This window comes from Phyllostomus hastatus, unplaced genomic scaffold (genome assembly GCF_019186645.2).
Source record: "Phyllostomus hastatus isolate PE091 unplaced genomic scaffold, TTU_PhHast_1.1 phas_contig_34, whole genome shotgun sequence".
Classification (NCBI taxonomy): Eukaryota; Metazoa; Chordata; class Mammalia; order Chiroptera; family Phyllostomidae; genus Phyllostomus; species Phyllostomus hastatus.
The window spans coordinates 50,909,595-50,932,176 of record NW_025333857.1 but is presented as its reverse complement, the minus strand read 5'-3'; the positions used below and the strand labels follow the sequence as shown (position 1 = coordinate 50,932,176).

Here is a 22,582-nt window from a genome sequence, read left to right as displayed (position 1 = left end):
TTATGCCCCTTAAGTCCCCCTTATTTTAAGGGAAACTACAGATTTTTATTGCAAAAGTAGTATTCATTAAACAAAGAATTTTAAACAGTGGAAAGTACAAAAATTCCTAATATTCCCAATATTTAACCCCAACCACTATTAACATCTCAGTGGGGTTTTTTGTTTGTTAATTGCTTTTTTCCATGCATAAATTGGTTTGTAATACAGTTCAATCATAAAACTATACATACAATTTTTATTCCTTTTCCCTGACTTAACCTTAGATCATAAAATAAAATCTATTGTTCAAGACACTTGGATTAGTGAAAGTAGCCACTGATGCATATTCGTGCTTTACTATCTGCAGTTTTAAGACTCACTATGGAGAAAACACATGAAACTAAGAGTCATACACTTGTGATTTCTTTATCATCTGTCCATTGCACAGTTCCATGCACCAAGTAATAGCTACCACACAAAACATTTATACTTCAAAGTAATTTTACGTCTCACCTTTTGAGCTGCAAGATGCAGGGCTGTTCTCCGGCTGTGGTCAGTTTTATTAACATCCGCACCCGCCTTCAGGAGGGCATCTGCACAGTCCAGTCTGTCAGCCAACACGCAGTACATAAGTGGTGTTCTCCCAAACTGATCTTCTTTGTCTTTAAGGGCAGCGTTCCCTATGAGTAAAAGAAACAGATGGTGACATTTGATAATTGTTGTTGTTATTACTAATATGATTAGGAACTACATTTACTGAGTGTTTATCAAGCACTGTGGTAAACACATTAAATATAGTACCTCATTTTTACTGACCCTATCAGATAAATATTACCATCCCTGTATTACAGGAAACTGATGCTCAGAGAAGTAAAGGCACTTGTTTATATTACATTGGTGATAGAGATAAAATTCAAAATGACTGTTGACTCTAAAGGCCATATTCTTAACTACTGTGTCACACTAAATTAACATTGTGAGATTTTAATCCCTCACTCCTTTCTTTTTGCCAGCAAATGCTTAGTGCAGGCGATACAGTCGGTGCTGAGGTATGTTTTTGAGAGATACGAAAACGAGTCATGGTTGGCATCGTTTTAGACAATATGGAGCAAGTGTGTACTGCCCTGATCCTCCTGCTATTTACAACTAAACACCCAGGAGAAATATATGAAAAGTGGAGAGAAGAAGAGAGACCGATTATAGAGAACTATGAAACGCTGGGAACAACCTGATGGTGAGTTCCCTGATGGTTTTTGTTTTTGTTTCTTGCCTCCTCTATGTATCCAGTCTGGGTGCTAAAGTATTCCTCCAGAGACACTACTGGGCACAGATGCGAAATTCCCTGAGATGACTATTCTCCCAGTGGAAAGATTGAGAAGAGGGTAGCTGTGCAGGGGTGAACTCTTTTGACTGTACCTGCTCTACTCAAAGCACATACAACAAGAGAAACTGCAATTCCTTTCCTCCTGGCTGAGTATTACAGCGACTATGGGGAGGAGCCCTGTGAACCACTGTGCTCCATGGACACTGTGCCCCAAATTAGCAAATGATGGCAACGAGGTGGTATTTGATTCCTTCCAAACTAGAATGTGGAGGAGTACTGTGGAGAGGAGGAAGCTGAAGAAAGCAATTCTTTAAATAGGCGCATGAAGTTGTGGACAACTCTGAGCAGCTCATGTGTGAAATTAACCAGAATCAAACTGGAAAAACCGTTGAAACTTGAACTCGGGGTGGAACACTGGCCAGTTTCTAAAGTGGCATGGTTAGAACAGCAGTGATGTGAAAAGCCTTGCAAAGCTCAGAAAAAATAAATTGAAATTTGAATCACAGCCCACAAAATTGGAACAAAATGTTCATTCAAACCTAAATAGATTGTCAGTCTACTAAAACAGGAGATTTAAGGAGGATCTAGAGTCTCCTAACATAATATACAAAATATACAAGACATAACCTAAAATTACTAGATAAACCAAGAGCCAGGAAAATATTTACTTCGATAAGAAAAGATAATCAACAGGCACCAACACTGTCAAGATACAGATATTAGAATTATCTGACAAGGATTTTTAAAGCAACTATGATACAAATGATCTGACAAATCTCTATGAACACTACTGAAACAAATGGAAAAACAAAGTCTCAGCAAAGAAAAAAATATAAAAGATGAACCAAATGAAAATTTTAGAATGGTAAATATTTAATAAGTAAGTAAATAACCAAATAAAAAAAGTAAAAACTTTATCGAACAGGATCAATAGAATAGAAATGACAGAGAAAAAAATCACTGAACTTGTTATAGACCAACAGACATTATTCAATCTGAACAATTGATAGAAAAGATAGAAACAGAAGGAATCAACAGAGTCTCAGGTTTCTGTGGGACAAGAACAAAGTATCTACCATTCATATCATCACAGAAAAAGAGGAACAAGAAGTAAGGGCTGAAAACATATTTGAAGGAATAACGGCTGGAAATGGCCCATATTTGGTGAAACACACAAACCTAAAGATCTAAGAAACTGAGAAAAGTTCAAAAAAAATAAACCTAAAGGAATCTATGATGACTCAGTTGTAATCAATTCTGAAAACTAAAGATAAAGGAAAAAATCATGAAAGCAGCTGGAGAGAAACAACACATTACCTATAGGAGAGCAACAATTCAAATGACAGTATGTTTCCCACGAGCATCTACAGAACCAGAAAACCATGACACAATTATTTTTCAAGTGGGGGGGGGGCAGGGGGAGAGGAAAGAGCTGTCAACCCAGAATTCTATATCCAGTGCTTGCCTAGGGTTGAGGTTGGGGGTGGGGGTTGAGGGGTCATAGCTAATGGATGTAGGGTTTCTTTTGGAGGAAATAAAATTGTTCTAAAATCAACTGTGGTGATGTTTGTGCAAGTCTGTGAATATACAAAAACCATTGAAAAATACACCTTAAATTGGTTAATTATATGGGATGTATGTATGGTGAATTTCAATAAAGCTGTTACAAAAAACCCTACTACATATAAAGTAAGACAGAATACTACAACATTCAAGAAATGCAGAGGAAGAACAAAAAGAGAAACAAGAAAAGTAAACAGAGGGAACAAACAGTAAACACATAATAAATTAGAAAATTTAAATCCTAACATTAATAATTACATTAAAGGTAAATGGTATGAACACAATAATAAAAAAAGAGATAGGTTTAAAAATGAGGACCTAACTGCCCTGGCCAGGTGTGGTTCAGTCAGTTGGAGTGGTATCCCCATACATCAAAAGACTGCAGGTTTGATTCCCAGTGAGGGCACTACCTAGGTTGCAGGTTTGATCCCGAGTCAGGGGCGTGTACAAAAGGCAACCAAACTACATTTCTCTCTCACATTGATGTCTCTTTCTCCATGTCCCCACTCCCCTTCTTCTCTCTCTAAAATCAATAAACATATCCTCAGGTGAGGATTAAAAAAAACAACAAGGACCAAGTTACATGTTATTTATAAGCAACTCACCTGAAATATAATGATATAAGTAGGTTAAAAGCAAAAGATTAAGCAAATATATTATGTAAACAAACACTAATCAAAAGAAAGCTGGAGTGATTATGCTAATATCTGATAAAGTAGACCAGAGAAGAGACAATCAGCAGAGACAGATAAAAACATTATAGAATGATAAAAGGGTCAATTCATCAAGAATACATAACAATCCTAATGTGTGTGTGCTAAACTACAGCCTGCAAAATATAGGCAGCAAAAACTGATAGAATTGAAAGAAAACTTGAAAAGCTCATAATTAGAGTTGGTAACTTCAATGCCCCTCTCTTAATAATTGCTTGAAACACTGAATGAAAATCAGCAAGGATAAAGAACTGAACACTACCACAAAGCAGCAGAATATAACTGATATTTACTGAACATGTCACCCAATGATAGCCAGACAGACAGTCTTTCAAAACACCCATGGAATATTCTCCAAAAGAGACCATATATTAGGTCATAAAATAAACATTAACAGATTTAAAGAGATGAAATCATACAAAGTATGTTCTCTGACAATAATGTAATTAAACTAGAAATCAATAACAGAATGATAGTGAGAAATCAGTGAATATTTGGGAATTAACACATAGATAATCCATGGGTTAAAGATAAAATCTCAAGGGAAATTAAAAAAAAATTGAATAATGGGAAATAAAAATACGGTTGTAAGGTTCCTGCCCTACACAAGTGGAGACCTTAGAAGGTAATACACAGCATTGAATACTTGTATTAGAATATCAATACAAGTATCAATGTCCTATGCCTCTACCTTGATACACACACACACACACACACACACACACACACACACACACACACACAAATTTAACCCAAAGAAGCAGAGGAAGTACATAATAAGAGCAGAGATCAATGAGACTTCTGGCCAAGATGGAGGCGTAGGTAGACACATTTGTGACTCCTTGAACAACCAAAATAAGGACAACAAAAATTGAGAAACAAAAAACAACCAGTACTGACAGAAAGTTGAACTGTATGGAAGCCCGACAACCAAGGAGTTAAAGAAGAAACATTCATCCAGACTGATAGGAGGGGTGTGGTCGGAAGGCCGGGTGGAGAGGACTTGCAGCAAGGCAGCAGATTGTGGAGGGGCTTGGCGCACAAGGTGGCTGGCAGGCCAGGAGGTCCCACATTTGTGCAGAGATAAACCAGGAGCGAAACTCCTGGTTTACAGGAGTGAAACCAGGAGTGAAACTGGGAGCAAGATGGACTGTGCAACCCAGGGCTCCAGCGTGGGGAAATAAAGCCTCAAAACACTGATTGAAAACACCTGTGGGGGTTGAGGTGCCAGGAGAGACTCCCAGCCTCACAGGGGAGTTTGTTGGAGAGACCCACAGGGTCCTAGAATGTACATAAGCCCACCCCTCGGGAATCAGCAACAGAAAGGCCCAGTTTGCTTGCGGGGAAGCAGCGGAAGGGGCTAAAATCTGGCAGAGAGCGGAGCAAGCGCCATTGTTCCCTCTCAGACCCCTCCCCCACATACTGCATCACAACCCAGCGACTGGGTTGCCCCGCCCTGGAGAATACCTAAGGCTCCTCCCCTCTGCCTGATACATAACAGGCACATTAAGACAAAAAAAAAAAAGGTCCAAATGAAAGAACAGAGTAAAGCTCCACAAATAATACAACTAAACGACGGACAGATAGCCAACCTATCAAATGCACAGTTCAAAGCACTGGTGATCAGGATGCTCACAGAATTGGTTGAATTTGGTTGCAAATTAGATGAACAAATGAAGGCTATGCTAAGTGAAATAAAGGACAATGTACAGGGAACCAATAGTGATGGGAAGGAAGCTGGGACTCTAATCAACAATGTGGACCAGAAGGAAGAAAGAAAAAAACAAACAGAAAAGAAGAAACAAAAATTCAAAAAATGAGAGGCTTAGGAACCTCCAGGACACCTTTAAACATTCCAACATCTGAATTATAGGGGTACCAGAAGGAGAAGAGGAAGAACAAGTGGAAAACTTATTTGAACAAATAATAAAGGAGAACTTCCCCATTCTGGCAAAGGAAATAGACTTCTAGGAAGTCCAGGAAACTCAGAGAGTCCCAAAGAAGTTGGACCCAAGGAGGAACACACCAAGGCACATCATAATTACATTAGCCAAGATTAAAGATAAGGAGAGAATCTTAAAAGCAGCAAGAGAGAAGGAGACAGTTACCTACAAAGGAGTTCCCATCAGACTGTCAGCTGATTTCTCAAAAGAGACCTTATAGGCAAGAAGGGGCTGGAAAGAAGTATTCCAAGTCATGAAAGGCAAGGACCTACATCCAAGATTGCTCTACCCAGCAAAGCTTTTATTTAGAATGGAAGGGCAGATAAAGTGCTTCTCAGATAAGGTCAAGTTAAAGGAGTTCATCATCACCAACCCTTTATTATATGAAATGTTAATGGGACTTATCTAAGAAAAAGATAAAAAACATGTACAGTAAAATACAGCAAACTCACAATTATTAACAACCACACCTGAAACAAAAACAAGCTAAGCAAACAACTAGAACAGGAACAGAACCACAGAAATGGAGATTACATGGAGGGTTAGCAACAGGGGAATGGGAAGAGGAGAGAGGGGGAAAAGGTACAGAGAATAAGTAGCATAGATGGTAGGTAGAAAATAGACAGGGGGAGTGTAAGAATAGTATGGGAAAGGTAGAAGCTAAAAACTTGTAAGTATGACACATGGACATGAACTAAAGGGGGGGAATGTGGGTGGGAGAGGGTGCACAGGGTGGTGGGGAGTGAAGGGGGAAAATGGGATAACTGTAATAGCATAATCAATAAACTATATTAAAAAAGATAAGAGTGGAGATCAATGATATTAAAATCAGAAAAATGCTAGAGAAAAACCAACACAGCTAAAAGTTGGTCCTTAGAAAATACCAATAAAATTAGTAAATCTCTGATCAAATTGATCATTAAAAACAGAGCACAGAGAAATTTCTGATATCAAGAACGAAAGTGGGACATCACTAAGGAGCCTGCAGACATTAAAAGGAAAATAAGGGAATGCTATAAATAATAAAAAAGATCACAATGTAAATGAAATGGCAAAAAAACAGACACACGAATCAGTAAGATAGAGCAGGATGACAGCTATGGGGGAGAGGTGGTTTAGGGGTGGAAGGATGGAGCAAAAAGGAAAAAGGACTCATGGACATGGACAAGGGTGTGGTGATTGCGGGACTGGAGGGAGGCAGGCGGGCTATAGGGAGGATAAATGGTAATGGAAAAAACATAATAAAAAATAAAAAAGCTCACTATAAAAAAGATAGAACTGAGAATACAGCAGTAGATATGATCAACTGTTTTTTGACAAAAGTGCAAAGGCAAACCAATGAATAGTCCATTAAATAAATGGTGCTGGAAAAATGGATATTTATGTGCAAAAACAAAAAAGAAACAAACCCAAAACTCTTAGCTTAAATGTTTCACCATGTACAAACATTATGTCAACATCAATCATAAATTTAAATGAAAAACCTCTATAACTACATAAAAGTTTTAGAAGCAAATGAAAGTGAAAAAACCTATGTGATCTTGGGTTAGGCAAAGAGTTCTTAGATACAATACCAAGGAACAATCCATTAAAAATTGATAAATTGGATTTCATCTAAATTAAAAAACTCTTTGGAAGACATTATTAAGAAAACTAAAGGATAAGCCACAAATAGGGAGAAAATACTTGCAAAAACATATCTCCAATAAAACCTTCTATCCAGAATAAGAAATTCTTAGAAGTGAACAATAAAGAGACAGATAATGTAATGAGAGATGGGCAAAACGTCTGAATAGACTTTTCCCCAAATAGACATAAGAAAAAAATGTTCCATGTCATAATATACAGGGAAATACAAATTCAAACCACAATGTGATGACATTACAACATTTATCAGAATGGAAAAAACAACATCAAAAGAAACCTGATAATACCAAATGCTGGTGAGGATGTAGAACAACTAGAAATCTCACACATCACTGGTAGGAATACAAAATGGTTCAGCCACTAAGGAAAACTGTCAGTTTCTTATTAAGTTAGTTATTATTGCATTATAACATGACCCAATAATCTCTCTTCTAGGTGTTTACACAGGGCAGACAGAAGCATGAAAACTTATTTTCATAAAAAAACCTGTATGTGGATGTTTATGGAAGCTCCATTTGCAATTGCTAAAAACTAGAAATGTCTCAAATGTTCTTGAAGAATGACAAAATAAACTCTAGTATATCCACACAATAGAATACTGCTGAACAATGAAAACAAATGAGCTACTACTGATCCACTCAAGAACACGGGAAAAAAATCTCAAATGCATCAAGTTAAAAACTAAGTCTCAAAGGTTACATATTATATGATTCACTTACACGGCATTCTGGAATACGTAAAACTGCAGGGACAGAAGACAGAGAAGTGGTTGGTCACCAGGGGCTGAGATGTGAACTTGGGGGGGTGATGGAATTGCTCTGTATCTTGATGGTGATGGAGATTACGTGACTATACATTTGTTAAAGTTAAATAACTGTACATTACAAGGTCAGGTTTACAATATTTGCCATGTTACATACAGCTCAATAAACTTTACTTGACAAGAAAAACAACGAAAGATACATGGCTCCTGCCATTAACTTTAAGTGAAAAATTTTTGCTCCTTTCATCACAGGTACTGACCAGGTATTCATATACGAGCTGAGGGCAATTTCATAAGAGTTGAAAATAAGGGAAGCCAGTTATAATATTTCAGACGAGGCAATGACAATTTCACCCTAATTTCTTTCACTTTTCAATTACAGTTTACATTCAATAGTATTCTATATTAGTTTCAGATACACAGCATAGTGGTTAGACAATCATGTACTTTACAAAAAGCTTTTGCACATCAAGGGAAACTCAACAAAATGAAAAGACAACCTACTAAATGGGAGAAGATACAATATTTGCCAATGATACATCAGATAAGGGGTTAATATCCAAAATTTATATAGAATTCAGACAACTCAACACCAGAAAAACAAATCACCCAATTAAAAATTGGACAAGAGACCTGAATAAACACTTCTCCAAGGAAGACATAAAGATGGCCAACTGACATAAGAAAAGTTGCTAAACTTCACTAATAAGCAGAGAAATGCAAATCAAAACCACAAGGAGATTATCACCTCCTACCTGTCAGAATGGCTAGCATCAATAAAGCAACAAACAAGTGTTGGTAGGGATGTGTAGAAAGGCCAGTTACTTTTAAGGTGTTTTGGCTTGTTTTAGGAAGACTAAGAACTCTGCTAATGGGGGAAGAAAACTGACCGAATAAAATATTTTCTTTGGGGAAATAGAAATATTAGATGAAGAAAGAGGTGTCACATTTCTGTCTGAATTGTTTTGTGTCTGTAATCAAGCTACTGTTTTACTTCTAAATATTTCAATATATATTTCAATCTCGGATATATTGGAACCCAGAAGTAGCTTTGTAGCTTTTCAGATAACTCACTTTGCTAATCCATGTTTCTGTGTAAACTGGTAATAAAGCAAGAAAGGCCATGGTTCTTGAAATCTAAAAGAGCTTTACAAATATATTCAGACTTCTTCCTGGAGGAGACAAGTGTTCTTTTTCAACATCTTGGTTTTGAGACATACGGCAAGTTTTCATTTGATTCAACATATGTGCTATTAGGAGCCCCCGTGCGCAAGTCTTCCGAGAGGTAAAACTGCTAGGTGTTATTTTGTCCATAAGGATCTCCATACAAAACCCAGAGGACTCCAGAGATTCTGTCACTGCATTTACCACTGCATTTATAGATAAGGACTCATTTGAACCCAAAATTGTTTCCAAAACTAAAATGTATTATAGGTAGAGTGTATTCCTTTTATTGATTAAGCCCTCCTGGAGTTCAAATGATGCTCACAGAAAATATGCAACAATAAGGCTAGTGTCTGGTTGTTTTTCATGACTAAACAACTCTCTCTACCAGCATCTTATTTGTTAATGTTACGCAATTAGCAGTACCTAGTATTAGCAAGATGGCGGCACTTCACAGTGTAATTTTCCCCTGAAGTGTGTGCGATTCCTCCTTGGACACTTTAGTAAGGGAGAAGATTCGGGAACTGGGGTCACATGTACAGATGTTGAGAGATGGAGGCAATCATTACATACTGGGATAATCCTAACTGATTAAGCTTCTCAAGGCCAAAGTGAAGGCAGCACCATGGGGTTAATAGTTAACTCTACCACCTAAGACATAGCATTTTAGGCCAATTGCTATGCTCTTCTCAAGTCTGCTGTAATACACAGGAAACTTCAACCTTCTCTTCAGTCCCTGGCATACTTTGTTTCTGTGTAACTGGTTATTTACACTTCCCAACAGAAAAGATTTGGGTTACGTCAATCATTCTATGTGTCGTGCCAATAAGCAAACATTTGTGTATTTGAGGAAATTGAAGGCATGTATCCCATATTCATGATTAGGAAAAAAAAAAAGATTAAATTTAAAAAAAGAAGAAAAAAGAACAGCACTCAGCCTCACTTCCATCCTGTCTGATTCTGAGTGATGAGGATCCCATCAGGCTCTGAGCTTCTTGGCTAAGAGAGGCCTGGGCCTTTATCTACCTACCCTACCACCTTTCTTAGTTTCCTCAGTAATAAGATTCAGCTAATACCTGCCCTGCCCACACAATCGCGTATTTTGATGTCTCAGTGAAATGATTTGTTTGGAAGTGTTTGATAACTGTAACATGTTGCACAAATGCAGGGGTTTTGATGTAAACTAATATGTACTAGGTGGCAGTCACTTACCAGTAAATGTGCATTTCCTTCAGGGGCAGCTAATATAGAAAGCAGCTGGCTAGTGTGCTGTACTGTTTTAATTATTCTGGCAACTGTAGAGCCAGCCTCTAATCCATGGCCAATTGGTGCTTGCTTAACTGGGGCTGGCATTCTGCATGTGCTCAGCTGGAGCACAGCTCAGAAAGTGGGCTGGAACCATGACGGGAAAGCCACCGCTCTACTGTGCTCAGTTATTTTAAGGCTGGTTGGAGCAGAGGAGTCTGTATGGTTAATGGACTCTTATGTGCAGACACCAGAGCTCCAACTCTAACAGTCAGAGGAAATGACTGTCACTTGTAATGACAGTTGTTCCAGTCTACACAACAACTATGGTGCCATACTCCCCAACACAAGTAAACCCAGCATTCTTTACTGACGTCTTATTTGTTTGTTCCGAAATGTCACCTTTGTGTGGCATCAAAGATGCACTCCATCTGCTCTTACTCATTTCTTATGTCACATCTTTGTACTGTCATAATCATGGGAAGGCAACTGTGGTCACTTAAAAAGTATCTGCTTATTGTTATGAAGGCAACACAGGCACAGTGGAAGGAAGATAGGGTTCATAGTCAAAAGATTTGGTTTGACTCTCAACTTGGCAGTTGTAAGCTCTACAACTAAATTTCTTAACTTCTAAATTTCAGTGTCTTAAAATAGAAAATGAGAATAACATATATTTTGAAGACACTTGAGATTTTATAAAATATTTTTACATATTACTTCATTGTAATTGTTGTGGTATCTTAATATATCATTTACACTTATGGCTATTTTGAAATGTTCATAGTTGTTAGATCTGCCTCTAGATCTTGCTATTTAATGGTTAAAAAGTGATTATAGACATATTGCTATATCATAATTTAAAAATACTTTGATAACTATATTTCAATATAACTGATTTTCTTTGGATTCCTATATATTATATTTAAACTCTTAAAAGCATAGTTCTGAGAAGGGCCATAAGCTTTACCAGATTGCCAAAAGGGTCTGTAGCTCAAAAAAAAAAAAAAAAAAGGCAAGAAAAATCCAATCCAGATAACCATTAACTTCATCAGTCAGGTTTAGACCTGACGGGTTTCTTTCTTGTCTCATTCCCCATGCATTCATACATCTGAATGTGCATGTGTCTTCAGGAATACAGTATTAGCTCATTGTTTAGTATTTGAAAACACGCGTTTTAGAATTAGACTTTCAGGCTTCAGCCTTAGTTCTGCTATTTCTTAGAGAAGTTACTTAATCTCTCTAAGCCTCAGTTTCCTCACATATGAAAGAGGGGTAATACTAGTACCCGAAGCTCTTTGTAGTGCTTTGCTATTAAATGAGTTAGTAAGCTGCAAAACACTTAATACCATGCCTGGCACGTATAACATTCATTTATAAATGCTGCCTAATTTTATCACTGTTATTAGTATGGATGCATATACATGTGAATATATTGACATATACATAGGTATTAAGGAAGCATTTATAAAACATTTAGGGTCAGGGTTGAGGTAAAGGAAGGAATATCCTGAAAAATGCCACTACTCTACCACTTAATAAGCCTCCTTGCCACAGCTAACTCCTGTGTAAGGGAGACGTCAAAAACAAAGAGAGAAAATGATTCTGAGAGACACAGTCGCTCCGAACTTGGATGGGGGAGAACACTGTGGCAGAGTCAGAGCGGTGCCGCCGGTCACTCAGCCACTGCCACCCACCCCAAACCCTGTCAGCAACAATGACAACATCAACTGCACCCGCTGTGCACATTTACACATGATTTCGTTTGTTTTTCACAAACATAGTTTTTCTGTGTTTGTGAAAAACAACTCTCTCTCTATGTATATGTCAATTTGTACATTATTCTTTGTTGTATCACCACACTTAGTTACAATCATTTTTTCCTGTGATGAGGACTTTTTTTAAAATTTTATTTTAATTGTTGTTCAAGTATGATGAGGACTTTTAAGATCTACTCTCTTGGAAACCTTCAAATACACACTACCGTAATAGAGTCGCCCCAGATGTGTTACAGTCATTGCTCATTTAATTCTCACATGAGCAGTGTATTATAATCTACAGTTTACAGATGAGGAGACCTACGTTCGAAAAGATTGAGTGGCTCAGCCAAGGTAATACAACTAATAAATGACAAAGCCAGAACTCAAAACTCAGGTTTGTCTGACTCAAAAATCCATATCCTTTCCACTATACTACATTGTACAGTATTAGATTAAATCTACTAAATATCGTTATCAACTCTCTCTCTGGTATTCATTCAAATTATTTCAGTTTGATGTCAAGAGAAGAAAGCTACATATCTATAAATGATAACCATAGCATATAAGGATATTACTACATATGTTTATGCTTTTAGGGCCCAGGATAGAGCTCTAATTCATCTGAATCCAGGATGTAATGAGTTATGTTAAAACATTAATCTATTGTATTAGGTTAAACACGAAAAATTGCTACTAAAATGATGTCTCACTCAGGGAAAGGCTCTTCAATACTCCTTCAGGATACTGGGCAGCACAGAAAGTGTTCAATTTAATTAGCTGTGTATGTAGAAAGAGATGCTCATCTGTTTCTATGGAAGCAAACACATCACTGACATATTTCTCCATGGAAACAGAGAAGGGGAAATAGAAAATGCTAAAGTGAATGAATTCACTGAACAGTTGGTGAGCAAAGACTCAAGAAAAACATAATTCATCTGTAGTACTACGTTACTAGTTTAGAAAAATGAAATATGCTACATGAAAGAATATTATGTAAGATACACTGAAGCTTAAGATAAAATAGTTATTATTTTCTTTTTTTTATTTACTCTTGATTGTATTTTTCCCCATTACCATTTAGTCCCCTTATACCCTCTGCCCCCTGCAATCACCACACTGTTGTCCGTGTCCATGAGTCCCTTTTCCTTTTTGCTCAATCCCTCCACCCTCTAACCTCTCCCCACCCCAGATGTCATCCTGAGAAACAGTTATTATTTTAGTACGAAAATACAAATATTGGGAAATGACATAGAGCAAAGTGATTTTGCACAGAAGACACAATGGTAGAATTCTTAAAGATGAACTGTGTTACAGCTCAAAGTCAGTGATGAGACAAGATAATAGAAAATATAGGGAACCAATTAATAAATAAATTTATCAGCTTTATAGTAGTTTCACATCATTGTTTTTTTCTGCTTTTTTTTGTTGGATTTTTTCCCTTTCAGGATATAAAATTATAGGAATTATTTCAAGTTTTATTATGTAACACATAATAAAGTGTTACAGCCTCTATTAAGTATTTTTAATTTACAACATAATACATATTCTGTTTCCTTTCAAAAGTATACTTTTCATTAAAGTAATAAAGGATTCATTTTATAAGGTATTTTCTCTTAGGTATTCTGACTTAATTTTTTCCCCCTTTGGAATTTAGTCTTAACTTGCCTCTCAATTCATTCAATTCAATTCAACCCAGTGCACATTTACTCCCAGCCCTCAAGATGATTATAGACTTCTTAGAAGGTAAGATACATAAGAAAATGATTGTAACATTTATTCACTCCTTTAACAAATACTTCTCATGTGCCTACCATGCGCCAAGTACTGTGCTGAATTTTGCAGATGCAGCAATGAATTAAACAGACACTGTCAATACTCATGGACGCTACTAGCTTATAGAGGAGGGACATAGTTATACATGTAAATATACAGTCACGATCTGAGACAGGTTTTATGAAAGAAAACTACTGAGTTCCATGAGAGAACACAATGAAGAAATTCTCTGAGACTGGATGGTTGGAGCAGGCCACTCTGCAGTGACTTGAGTGCTGGGATCTGACAGATGACTAAGTCTTAGACAGAGTGGAAGGACAGTAATGCAAGCGGAAGTCCTGAGATGGAAAGGGCTTGGCAGGATTAAGGAGTGGAAACAAAGCAAGTTCCTTTAGTAAGAGAGTGCTAAAAGGTGAGGTTGGAGAGGGGAAAAGATACAGGTATACATTAAATTTTATTCCAAATAGGATGGGAAGCAATTAAAGAGTTTTCAGCCAGTGAATAACAAAACTATATACACAATTTTCAGTACAAGTAAACATGGATGTTTAGCAAAAATTTCAAAAAGGCACTATAGAACTGAAGTTTTTAAGACCTTTATCTAGGTGGTAAAGCTACAATGTAATTATTACCACAAAAGTCAAGACTGCCCATTACTCCAAAGGGGAGGGAAGGATGTATCAGGAGCTTCTGGGGGACCAATGCTCTGTCTCTTGAGTGGTTACATGGATGTTTGCTTTATATTTATTTGTTAAATTGTACATGTAAGTCTTACGTACTGCTTCTCGTGTATTATTTCAAAATAAGAAAGTATGTTTCTTTCTTTCATAAAAGACTGGTAAAGCAGTGCGGACAACAGGTACAGACAGCTCCAGAAGCCTGGTGTGGGGAGGGAGTGATAATTGCCCCCATATCTGTTCTCTGACTTGTATTTTCACATATTGAACACCCTGAGGTTTGGGATGATGCCACGCAGGGAAGGACTTTTCTTTTGGCCTTTTTTGTCCTAACTATGGCTCTGTGCCTAAATCCAGTCTATGTCCTGCATGACTGGGCTGTGACTACAATGGAGCTGCTTTTGACCCAGAGGTGGAGGCCACGTGCTGAGAACGGCAGAGACAAGCCCTAACAGCATCCCTGGATGATTCTGTGAAGCAGAAATGTGTACCATCCTAAACTTCCCAATTACCTTTGCACTATTACGAGAATGAAATACACTTCTATCTTATTTAAGTCACTGTTATAGCAGTTTAGCCTGTGCGCTGATACAGCTATGAAGGGAAGTTGAGAGACATGGCAATACCTGGAGGGGGAATGAAGGAACAGAGAAGGGATTTCTAAATAATGGAGACAAAAGAATGTGTTTGAATATTGACAGTAAGAATTAGAGTAGAAGAAAAGGTTGAAGATATAGTAATCAGATTTTTTAAAAATGGAGCTAGGTCCCTGAGAAGACAGGAAGAAAGAGAATACACAGCATGTGTGGAAGAGCGGACCTTGGACAGAAAGGGATATTTGCTCTGTTTCAGCAGAAAGAGAGAAGGAAAGGCAGGCAGGTGTAGGCTGATTTGTAAACACCTTGCTGAGAGGTGGGGGAGTTCCTACTTAAGGTCTTTGTTTTCTGCAGGAAGCACAAAGCACAAGGTGAGCATGGAGGGAGGGGGAAATGGCAGTCTGAGGTTTGACGGAACGAGAAGGTATGAGAGTCTCGTTATGGACCAATGTGGTGTTATGGGCAGAAAGTGTTTGGTGACTATTTGAGGTGAGTAATCATGAATGTATAGGGTGTTCCCAACCTTCCAGGAAGGTTAAATTGTTCAGGGCTTGGCAGAGGTAGATGGTTTAGGTCCACCCAGAGCTGGGACTGCAACAGCCAGATGCAAGAGAAGGTGAGGAGAAAAGATAATTTTTCCAAGAGAAGGATTTTAATAATAGACCGTGGCATCAGGACTAAAAACGGGGGAAGGTACAGAGAGAAGGAGACTGAGAGTTGAATCTGGGAAAGGTAATAGACTGTGGAAGACTCAGGGACCTTGAAAAACTACTGTTTTCTACTCATCAGAGAAATGCCAATTAAAACCACAAGGATTATCTTATACCCATCAGAATGTCTATCATCAATAAATCAACAAACAACATGTGCTGGCGAGGATGTGGAGAAAGGGGAACCCTTTTGCACTGTTGGTGGGAATGCAGCTTGGTGCAGTCACTATGGAAAGCAGTGTGGAGATACCTCAAAAAATGAAAAATGAATCTGCCTTTTGACCCAGAGATCCCTCTTCTGGGAACATGAGAGTGTACCTGAAGGAACCCAAAATGCTAATTTGAAAGAACATAAGAACCCCTATGTTCATTGCAGTGTTAATTACAATTGCCAAGATATGGAAACAGCCCAAGTGTCCATTAGTAGATAAGTGGATACAACAACTACAGGGCATTTACACAATGGACGAGATCTTGGCCATAAAAAAGATGGAAAGTTCATCCTTTGTCACAGCATGGATGGGCCTGGAGAACATTATGCTGAGTGAAATAAGCCAGTCAGAGAAAGACACATGCCATATGATTTCACTGATATGTGGAATCTAATCAATAGACTGAACTAAAAAGCAAAATAGGGACAGACTTGTGGAGAGCAGGATGACAGCTCAGGGGTCAGGGAGGGTAGGAGGTGGAAGGATGAAGCAAAAAGGAAAGAGGACTCATGGCCATGGAGACCAGTATGGTGACTGCGGGGGTGGAGGGAATAAAAGGGAACTAAACGGTAAGAGGGAAAAAAAATGAAAAAATTTTGAAAAACTTAAAAAAAAAGGAGAAAAACTATTGTTCTCATTAGTGAGCTGAATGGTGGAATGTTTTAATAAATGATTCAAAGGCATTGAAGACGTCAAGTTCCAGAGAGTAACTGTGAATGTAGGAAGCTGAGCTATCAGGTGATAACATTCCTAATAGAAAAAATACATCTTCACAGAATGTGGTAAAAAAAAATTGTCTTTAAAGATAAGTAGAAGCTTATTTAGTAGAGGGGAAGGTAAGGGGAGAGAAGGTAGAAAAGAGAGGAAACAGATGCGTAGAGAAAAGTAAGACAAAATTCATGGCGTACTGGGGAACAGAAAGCCTAGCCAGAGATTAGAGCGCGTGGGTAGAAGTTCCTGGAGAAACCAGAAAGGCAGGCGCAAAGGAAGTCTGGAAGAATAGGTGTGAAGTTCAAGGGGTGTGGATATTTTAAAGACCCAAGCTGTCAATCATGATGTGTAAACTGATCACAAATAATATATATTTTTATTTTATTTAGGAAGACTAATTAATTAGTCATAAGACTAGTGACTTATGAACAGATGAATTTGTGGGTTTTACAACTCTGAAAAATTCCTACTCCTCTGGTCTTCTAACACTGTCTCTCCTATTTGCCTGGTTCTCTGTCTAGAACTTCTGTTTTGGACCTATCTCCGTATGCATGCTAGCTAGGGCACTGAATCGATGTCCACCAACTGAATCAATGACGGGGGAATACTGAATCAATTTTAAATCACTATAATTTAAATTATTTGTAAATGTGAGTACTTTTGGTATATATTAAATATTAAAGATCATTATTTACTATCTCATTTTAGATCTGTTATTACAAAGATGAATTATCTCAGCACCTTAGGTACATATCCAAATTCAATGTCAAATACAGTTATTTTTCAAGTACTTTTCCCCTAATTCTAATCCATATTTTTAAGTCTCAGGACTTACTTTATTTCTTGTTCAAGTTTTGGAACAAAATGTAAATAATAATTAACATAATTCGACTAAAATGTATAATACAGTGCAAATTAAAACTAAGTTTAACAAACTTCCTTAGGACAAAAAGTTATCTTTAAAGTTTCTGTAGTTACAGGGACTGCTTACCTATGATGAGCCTGTGAAGAGCGCTCTTATCTCCATTAATAGCAGCAGCATGAACTTGGGATGCTAATGAGGAGCCAGTGAAGAGCAAGTTCTCTGATCTGTTCATAGTCTTCCCAACAACTGAAGCAACCTGAAACAATGATTTCAGTCATGAGCACACACAGGAAACACTTCTGAAACCTGTCTCATCTGTCATAATTGAGTATGTTATAAATATGGTTTACTAGAATATGTGGCTAGGATTCAGAAAACCTGCAGTCCTAACCTTAGAATTACCATAATGTGGCAAATTAGGTGATCCTTTGTATAAGTTGCTCATCTTTAAAATGAAGGGGTTAGATGCTCCCAAGACCCTTCCCAGGGACTATCGAGGGGAAAAAATGGGGGTAGACTTGATATTTAACATTAGGCACAGGGCCCCAAAACCACATTTGATTTCTTAAGTTAATATAAATAATTTGATTCTACATGATCCTAAAGATTAGAATTGATATTGAGAATAAAAGTAATTGCCCTGGCTTGTGTGGCTCAGTGGATTGAGTGCCAGCCTATGAACCAAAGGTTTGCTGGTTCCCGGTCAGGGCACATGCCTGGGTTGTGGGCCAGGTCCCCAGTTCAGGGTGCATGAGAGGCAACCGCGCATTGATGTTTCTCTCCTTCTTTTTCTCCCTCCCTTGCTCTCTAAAAATAAATAAATAAATTGAAAAAAAAAAGGTAATGACCAAGCCACAAAATAAGTATGATGTAAACTAATGGTTCAGGCAGATCTGCCTTGGCTGGTGTGGCTCAGTGGACTAAGCACCAGCCTACAAACCAAAGGATTGCTGGTTGCTGGTTTGATTCCTAGTCAGGGCATGTGCCTGGGTTGCAGGCCAGGTTCTCAGTTGGTGGTGTGTGAGGTGCAACCACACATTGCTGTTTCTTACTTTCTCCCTCCCTTTTTCCAAATATAAATAAAACCCCTTTTTTAAAAAAGCAGCAAGAGAAAAAGCAAAGAGTTACCTACAAAGGAGTCCTCATAAGACTATCAGCTGATTTCTCAAAAGAAAGGGACTGGCAAGAAGGGACTGGCAATAAGTATTCCAAGTAATGGGGAAAAAAAGCACTTAGTTCTTTCTTTCATGAAGAGCAAAGGCAGAATTTTTATTTGCTGTCTCCTTGTGTTTACCAGGGAAATATACACTGCTTGAGATCCTGACCTTAGGACCTTACTTGGAACACCACATCAGTGGGATTCACCACCATACTTCATTTTAAAAAGTTTTATTCTGACTGGTAATCTGATATGGTTGTTAGAACTGTCTAGAAAGGCACTCTATGCATAGGAAAATAGTGAGTGCTTAAGCAGAAACTGGATTACATCAGAAATGCAGCAAAAATTCAAGTACCTGATGGGAAGGAAAGAGTAGTTGCATCAATGAACTTAAACTTCCTTCCTGAACATAACATGTTCTAACAAAATTGAATGCCTATAAGGAGCAGCGAGTTAAAAAGTGTAAGAAACACAGGAAATCATGGGGATCATGGCAAACTGGAGCACACACAGCTATTTGAAGAGAGCAGCTGTTGATCGGCTATAGCTGTTGGAAAGATAGACAAGGCCCTCTTCTGATTTCACCAAGAAGCGTGACTCCAATCTCTATGACTCCTGAGAATCCGGGAGTTTTGTAAAGATAAATTTATCACTGCTGATGAGCTAGTACTCGTGTTGTCACTGAGAAACATATGCAGTTCCAATTCTGCCTTACAGTGAAAGTGTTTTCTTAATTTTGGTAAAGGTCAGCTCTTCATGTCCTTCTTTTACATGGGCATTGTGAGACATTTCTGTCATGTCTTAGCACATCTATCATGTAAGAAAATCCACTGTCATATGCAGGCTTATACTGAAGTGACTTGAAAGAAGCTACAAAACAGGGATGGAGGTAGAAACACTGCAGATGAATAATTGCACTGGGGCCCTGTTCCATTAATAACAAGCAGTGTGCCCTTTGGCTACCTCAGCTGACTTTCTGTAAAATACAAAAATGGAAAAGGTAGCCCTTGCTGATTCATTCGACAAGTTAAGTACCAGCTATGTGCTAGATATTGTTCTTAACTCAGATACATATCATTTTAGGTTCTGAGTGATCAGAGTTTGAGGCCCGTGAGAATCACCCCGCCCCCAAATTCTTTGTATTCTTTGAAAATACACTAAAAATTAATCTCATTTACCTATATTTATATATATATATCTATTTCACCAACAGATAGATAGCTGCTGTTCAGTGGATGTTTGCGGAGTGAAAGTCAGTCTGGGTGCTAAGTCCAGAGCATGAGCAGGATCAAAGTTTAATTTCTTGGAGTAATGAGTTTATACTTGTGAGTATCTATTCTCTTTAAACCCCCCATTTCCATCTCCTTTGTTAGAGAGAGAGATCAGTGGTATAGCAGTTAGAGAACTGGACTAGGAGACCAGAAACATAACTAAAAGTTCTTGGTTTTGTCAGCTGGGAAAGAGATTCCTAGTTCCTTTCTTTCTTTCTTTTTTTTTCTCAAATGTATTTGTTAGCACTATTGTTTTTTTGTAATAATAATTATAGGTGAAAATCAAAACCACTTTGTTAATTATAAAGTGCTATAAAATGCAAAGGTCTCATCATCATTACTAACTATAAAACAAGCCAGTGTAATAAATGGTGTAATAATTATAACTGTACAAAACTAGTGGTGCTGTAGTCAGTCACAAGCAAGGAAGAGTAAGTCTGATTTGGACGAAAGGGCTGGTTGCTTGGGAGGTTCTTAGAGACTGCTATTTGAGATGAAATTCCATATAGAGAAGGGGTTAAGGACACTCCAAGTAGCAGGAAAGCTGGGGCAAAGGCAGGGCTTAGGGAGAATCCAAAAACGCAGAATGCCTCCCTGATACTTAGTAGTGATTGTTTGTTTGGCTTCCATTTGGGGCAAGTGACAATCACCCGGCTGGGTGTTTGTATTTGAGCTCGGAGAGGTAACTGAGCCTCAACAGCTTGGCGAAGGAATTCACTAATTGTCAGATGGGCAGTGATTCATGCACTACCAGCAATCACTTTAGCACTGGAACGTTTCAGTTTACAACGTGCTTTCCCATCCTATCTCATATGTACTCCTTATACGAGCCCACAGAAACAATTAGGGATAAGTCATTTACTTATTCATCCTGGGCCCCGAGAAGAGGCTCCGGTTTCATGATGCAGGGATTAGCGCAGAAAGAAAAGGCAGCAGGCGGGGAGACCAATGAAGAAGGCTCAGACCACAGCTCAGGCCACAAGCCCTGGAGTCTGAGGCAGGGGCCAAGGCAGTGCAGATCGATTGGAGCTTCCCCAGCCAGGAACCCTCCTACTCACCCTTGCCTCCTCCAGGACTCACGTCCCAGGGGCGGCTCCAGGAGGCACGACCCCCACTGGGCCGCCCATCCCGCCAGTGCAGTACACTACATCCGGCTGGGGCAGACCCCAACTCGCTGAAACTGACTGAGCCCCTTAGAGGGCCGCCGGAGACTCTGGGTCGCACAGTCCTCTGGGAATTGTAGTTCCTATTCCTCCGAAATACAGGGGTACACCCGTTCTTTGCCCTTTTTATCCCACAGGGCCTCGCGTGCAGAGAACTCGGTGGACGTGGGCCGAGAGCCTGATGGGAAAGGAGTTCTGAATGCCTAATGACGAGCTCAGTTAGAGAGGTGCAGGACTACATTTCCCAATGTGCTCCGAGGTGGGCAGGACCCGGAAGTGAGGGTTGAGAGGCCTCTCTGGAAGTTGTCCCGGGTGTTCGCCGCTGGAGCTCCGGGTCGAGAGGACGGGGTGTAGCTGCCGGGAGGATCCTCCGCTGTCGCCGGCTCCCGGAGCCCAGCCCTTTCCTAACCCAGTCCAACCCTACCCATTCCCAGCAGCCAACGCCTGTCCCTGCCGCGGATCTCAGCGTTATCATGAATCCTGTCGTCTTCCTATCCTTACCCGACCTGAGATGCTCCCTGCTGCTCCTGGTGAGTGAGTGAAGGAATGACAGAGCCTTCGACAGACTCAGAGACGGCCTCCCGCCGTCGCCGAGGGGGAACACAGCTGTCCCTGTCCTGCTTTATCTTTTTCTCCGGTGGTGAGGAGTGCACCCTCCCCCGCTGCCTTCACTCTTGGCATCCGTCTGTCCCCTTTCCACTCCCGGGATTCCCGAGGCCTGAGAAACCACGGTTGGAGCTTGGGACCTGTAAATAGGAGAATTGGCCCTGGAGAAAGGATACGTGGGAGGGTCACAGCGAGGCGCTCCCCCTGTCCCTGAAGTTTGGAGGTAGTTTCGGTCTAGAGGGCTCCTGGACCTGCTAGTAGCTTGAATCGAATAAGACCGGGGATAGACCTACGGGGATAGACCTACTACTGTTCCTTTTCATCACCTCCTTTTGGAAACTGTGTGAGGCCGGCAGGTGCTGGGGTCGTGGAATCTCACTCTGGAGTCCTGAAACGGTGCCCGGGTTGGCAGATCCCTCTGTTGTGGCTTGATATGATTGGTTGGGAACCCGGAACTGGAGACTAGTTTGGTGTCCACTGAAGGTATAAAGGTGGAGTCTGTTACTACCTGAAAGTCTCAGTTCAAGGCCTCCCTCAATTTTTGTTACAGCCGTCTCCCCCAAATTTAAGCAGAGTTCTTCTTCAGTGCTCTTGATTTGAGAATAATCACATTTTTTTTTTTTGCGTACATATGCATTCATTCCTTAACTCCCTCACCTGGTCAGCTCCATCCCATCTTATGAAAGAATCTTTCATCACTACATTTTCCTCCAAAGTGCATCTTGAATGTGCAACCTAAGT

At 39.3% G+C, this 22,582-nt stretch overlaps 2 protein-coding genes across 6 annotated transcripts in view; one reads left to right on the top strand and one right to left on the bottom strand.

The window, feature by feature from the left end:
* Positions 1–21,343, bottom strand: part of INVS (inversin) — a 145,631-nt gene extending 124,288 nt beyond the window's left edge. For 2 of the 4 annotated variants that reach the window (XM_045840099.1, XM_045840098.1), the window contains exons 1-3: positions 21,131–21,342; positions 17,769–17,898; positions 493–659 (exon numbers count right to left, since the gene is read on the bottom strand). In XM_045840099.1, the coding sequence (XP_045696055.1) occupies positions 493–659; positions 17,769–17,874 (273 nt within the window). In that variant the 5' untranslated portion in view covers positions 17,875–17,898; positions 21,131–21,342. Of the gene's footprint in view, positions 1–492; positions 660–17,768; positions 17,899–21,130 lie in introns of those variants that run through there. The other 2 variants (XM_045840097.1, XM_045840100.1) reach the window with 2 other exon arrangements.
* Positions 21,344–21,511: 168 nt separating this feature from the next.
* Positions 21,512–22,582, top strand: part of ERP44 (endoplasmic reticulum protein 44) — a 63,971-nt gene continuing 62,900 nt past the window's right edge. For both annotated transcript variants that reach the window (XM_045840635.1, XM_045840634.1), the window contains exon 1: positions 21,512–21,765. Coding sequence is in view for 1 of the 2 variants with exons in the window: in XM_045840634.1 (XP_045696590.1) it covers positions 21,709–21,765 (57 nt within the window). In the remaining variant the exon portion in view is untranslated. The remainder of the gene's footprint in view (positions 21,766–22,582) is intronic.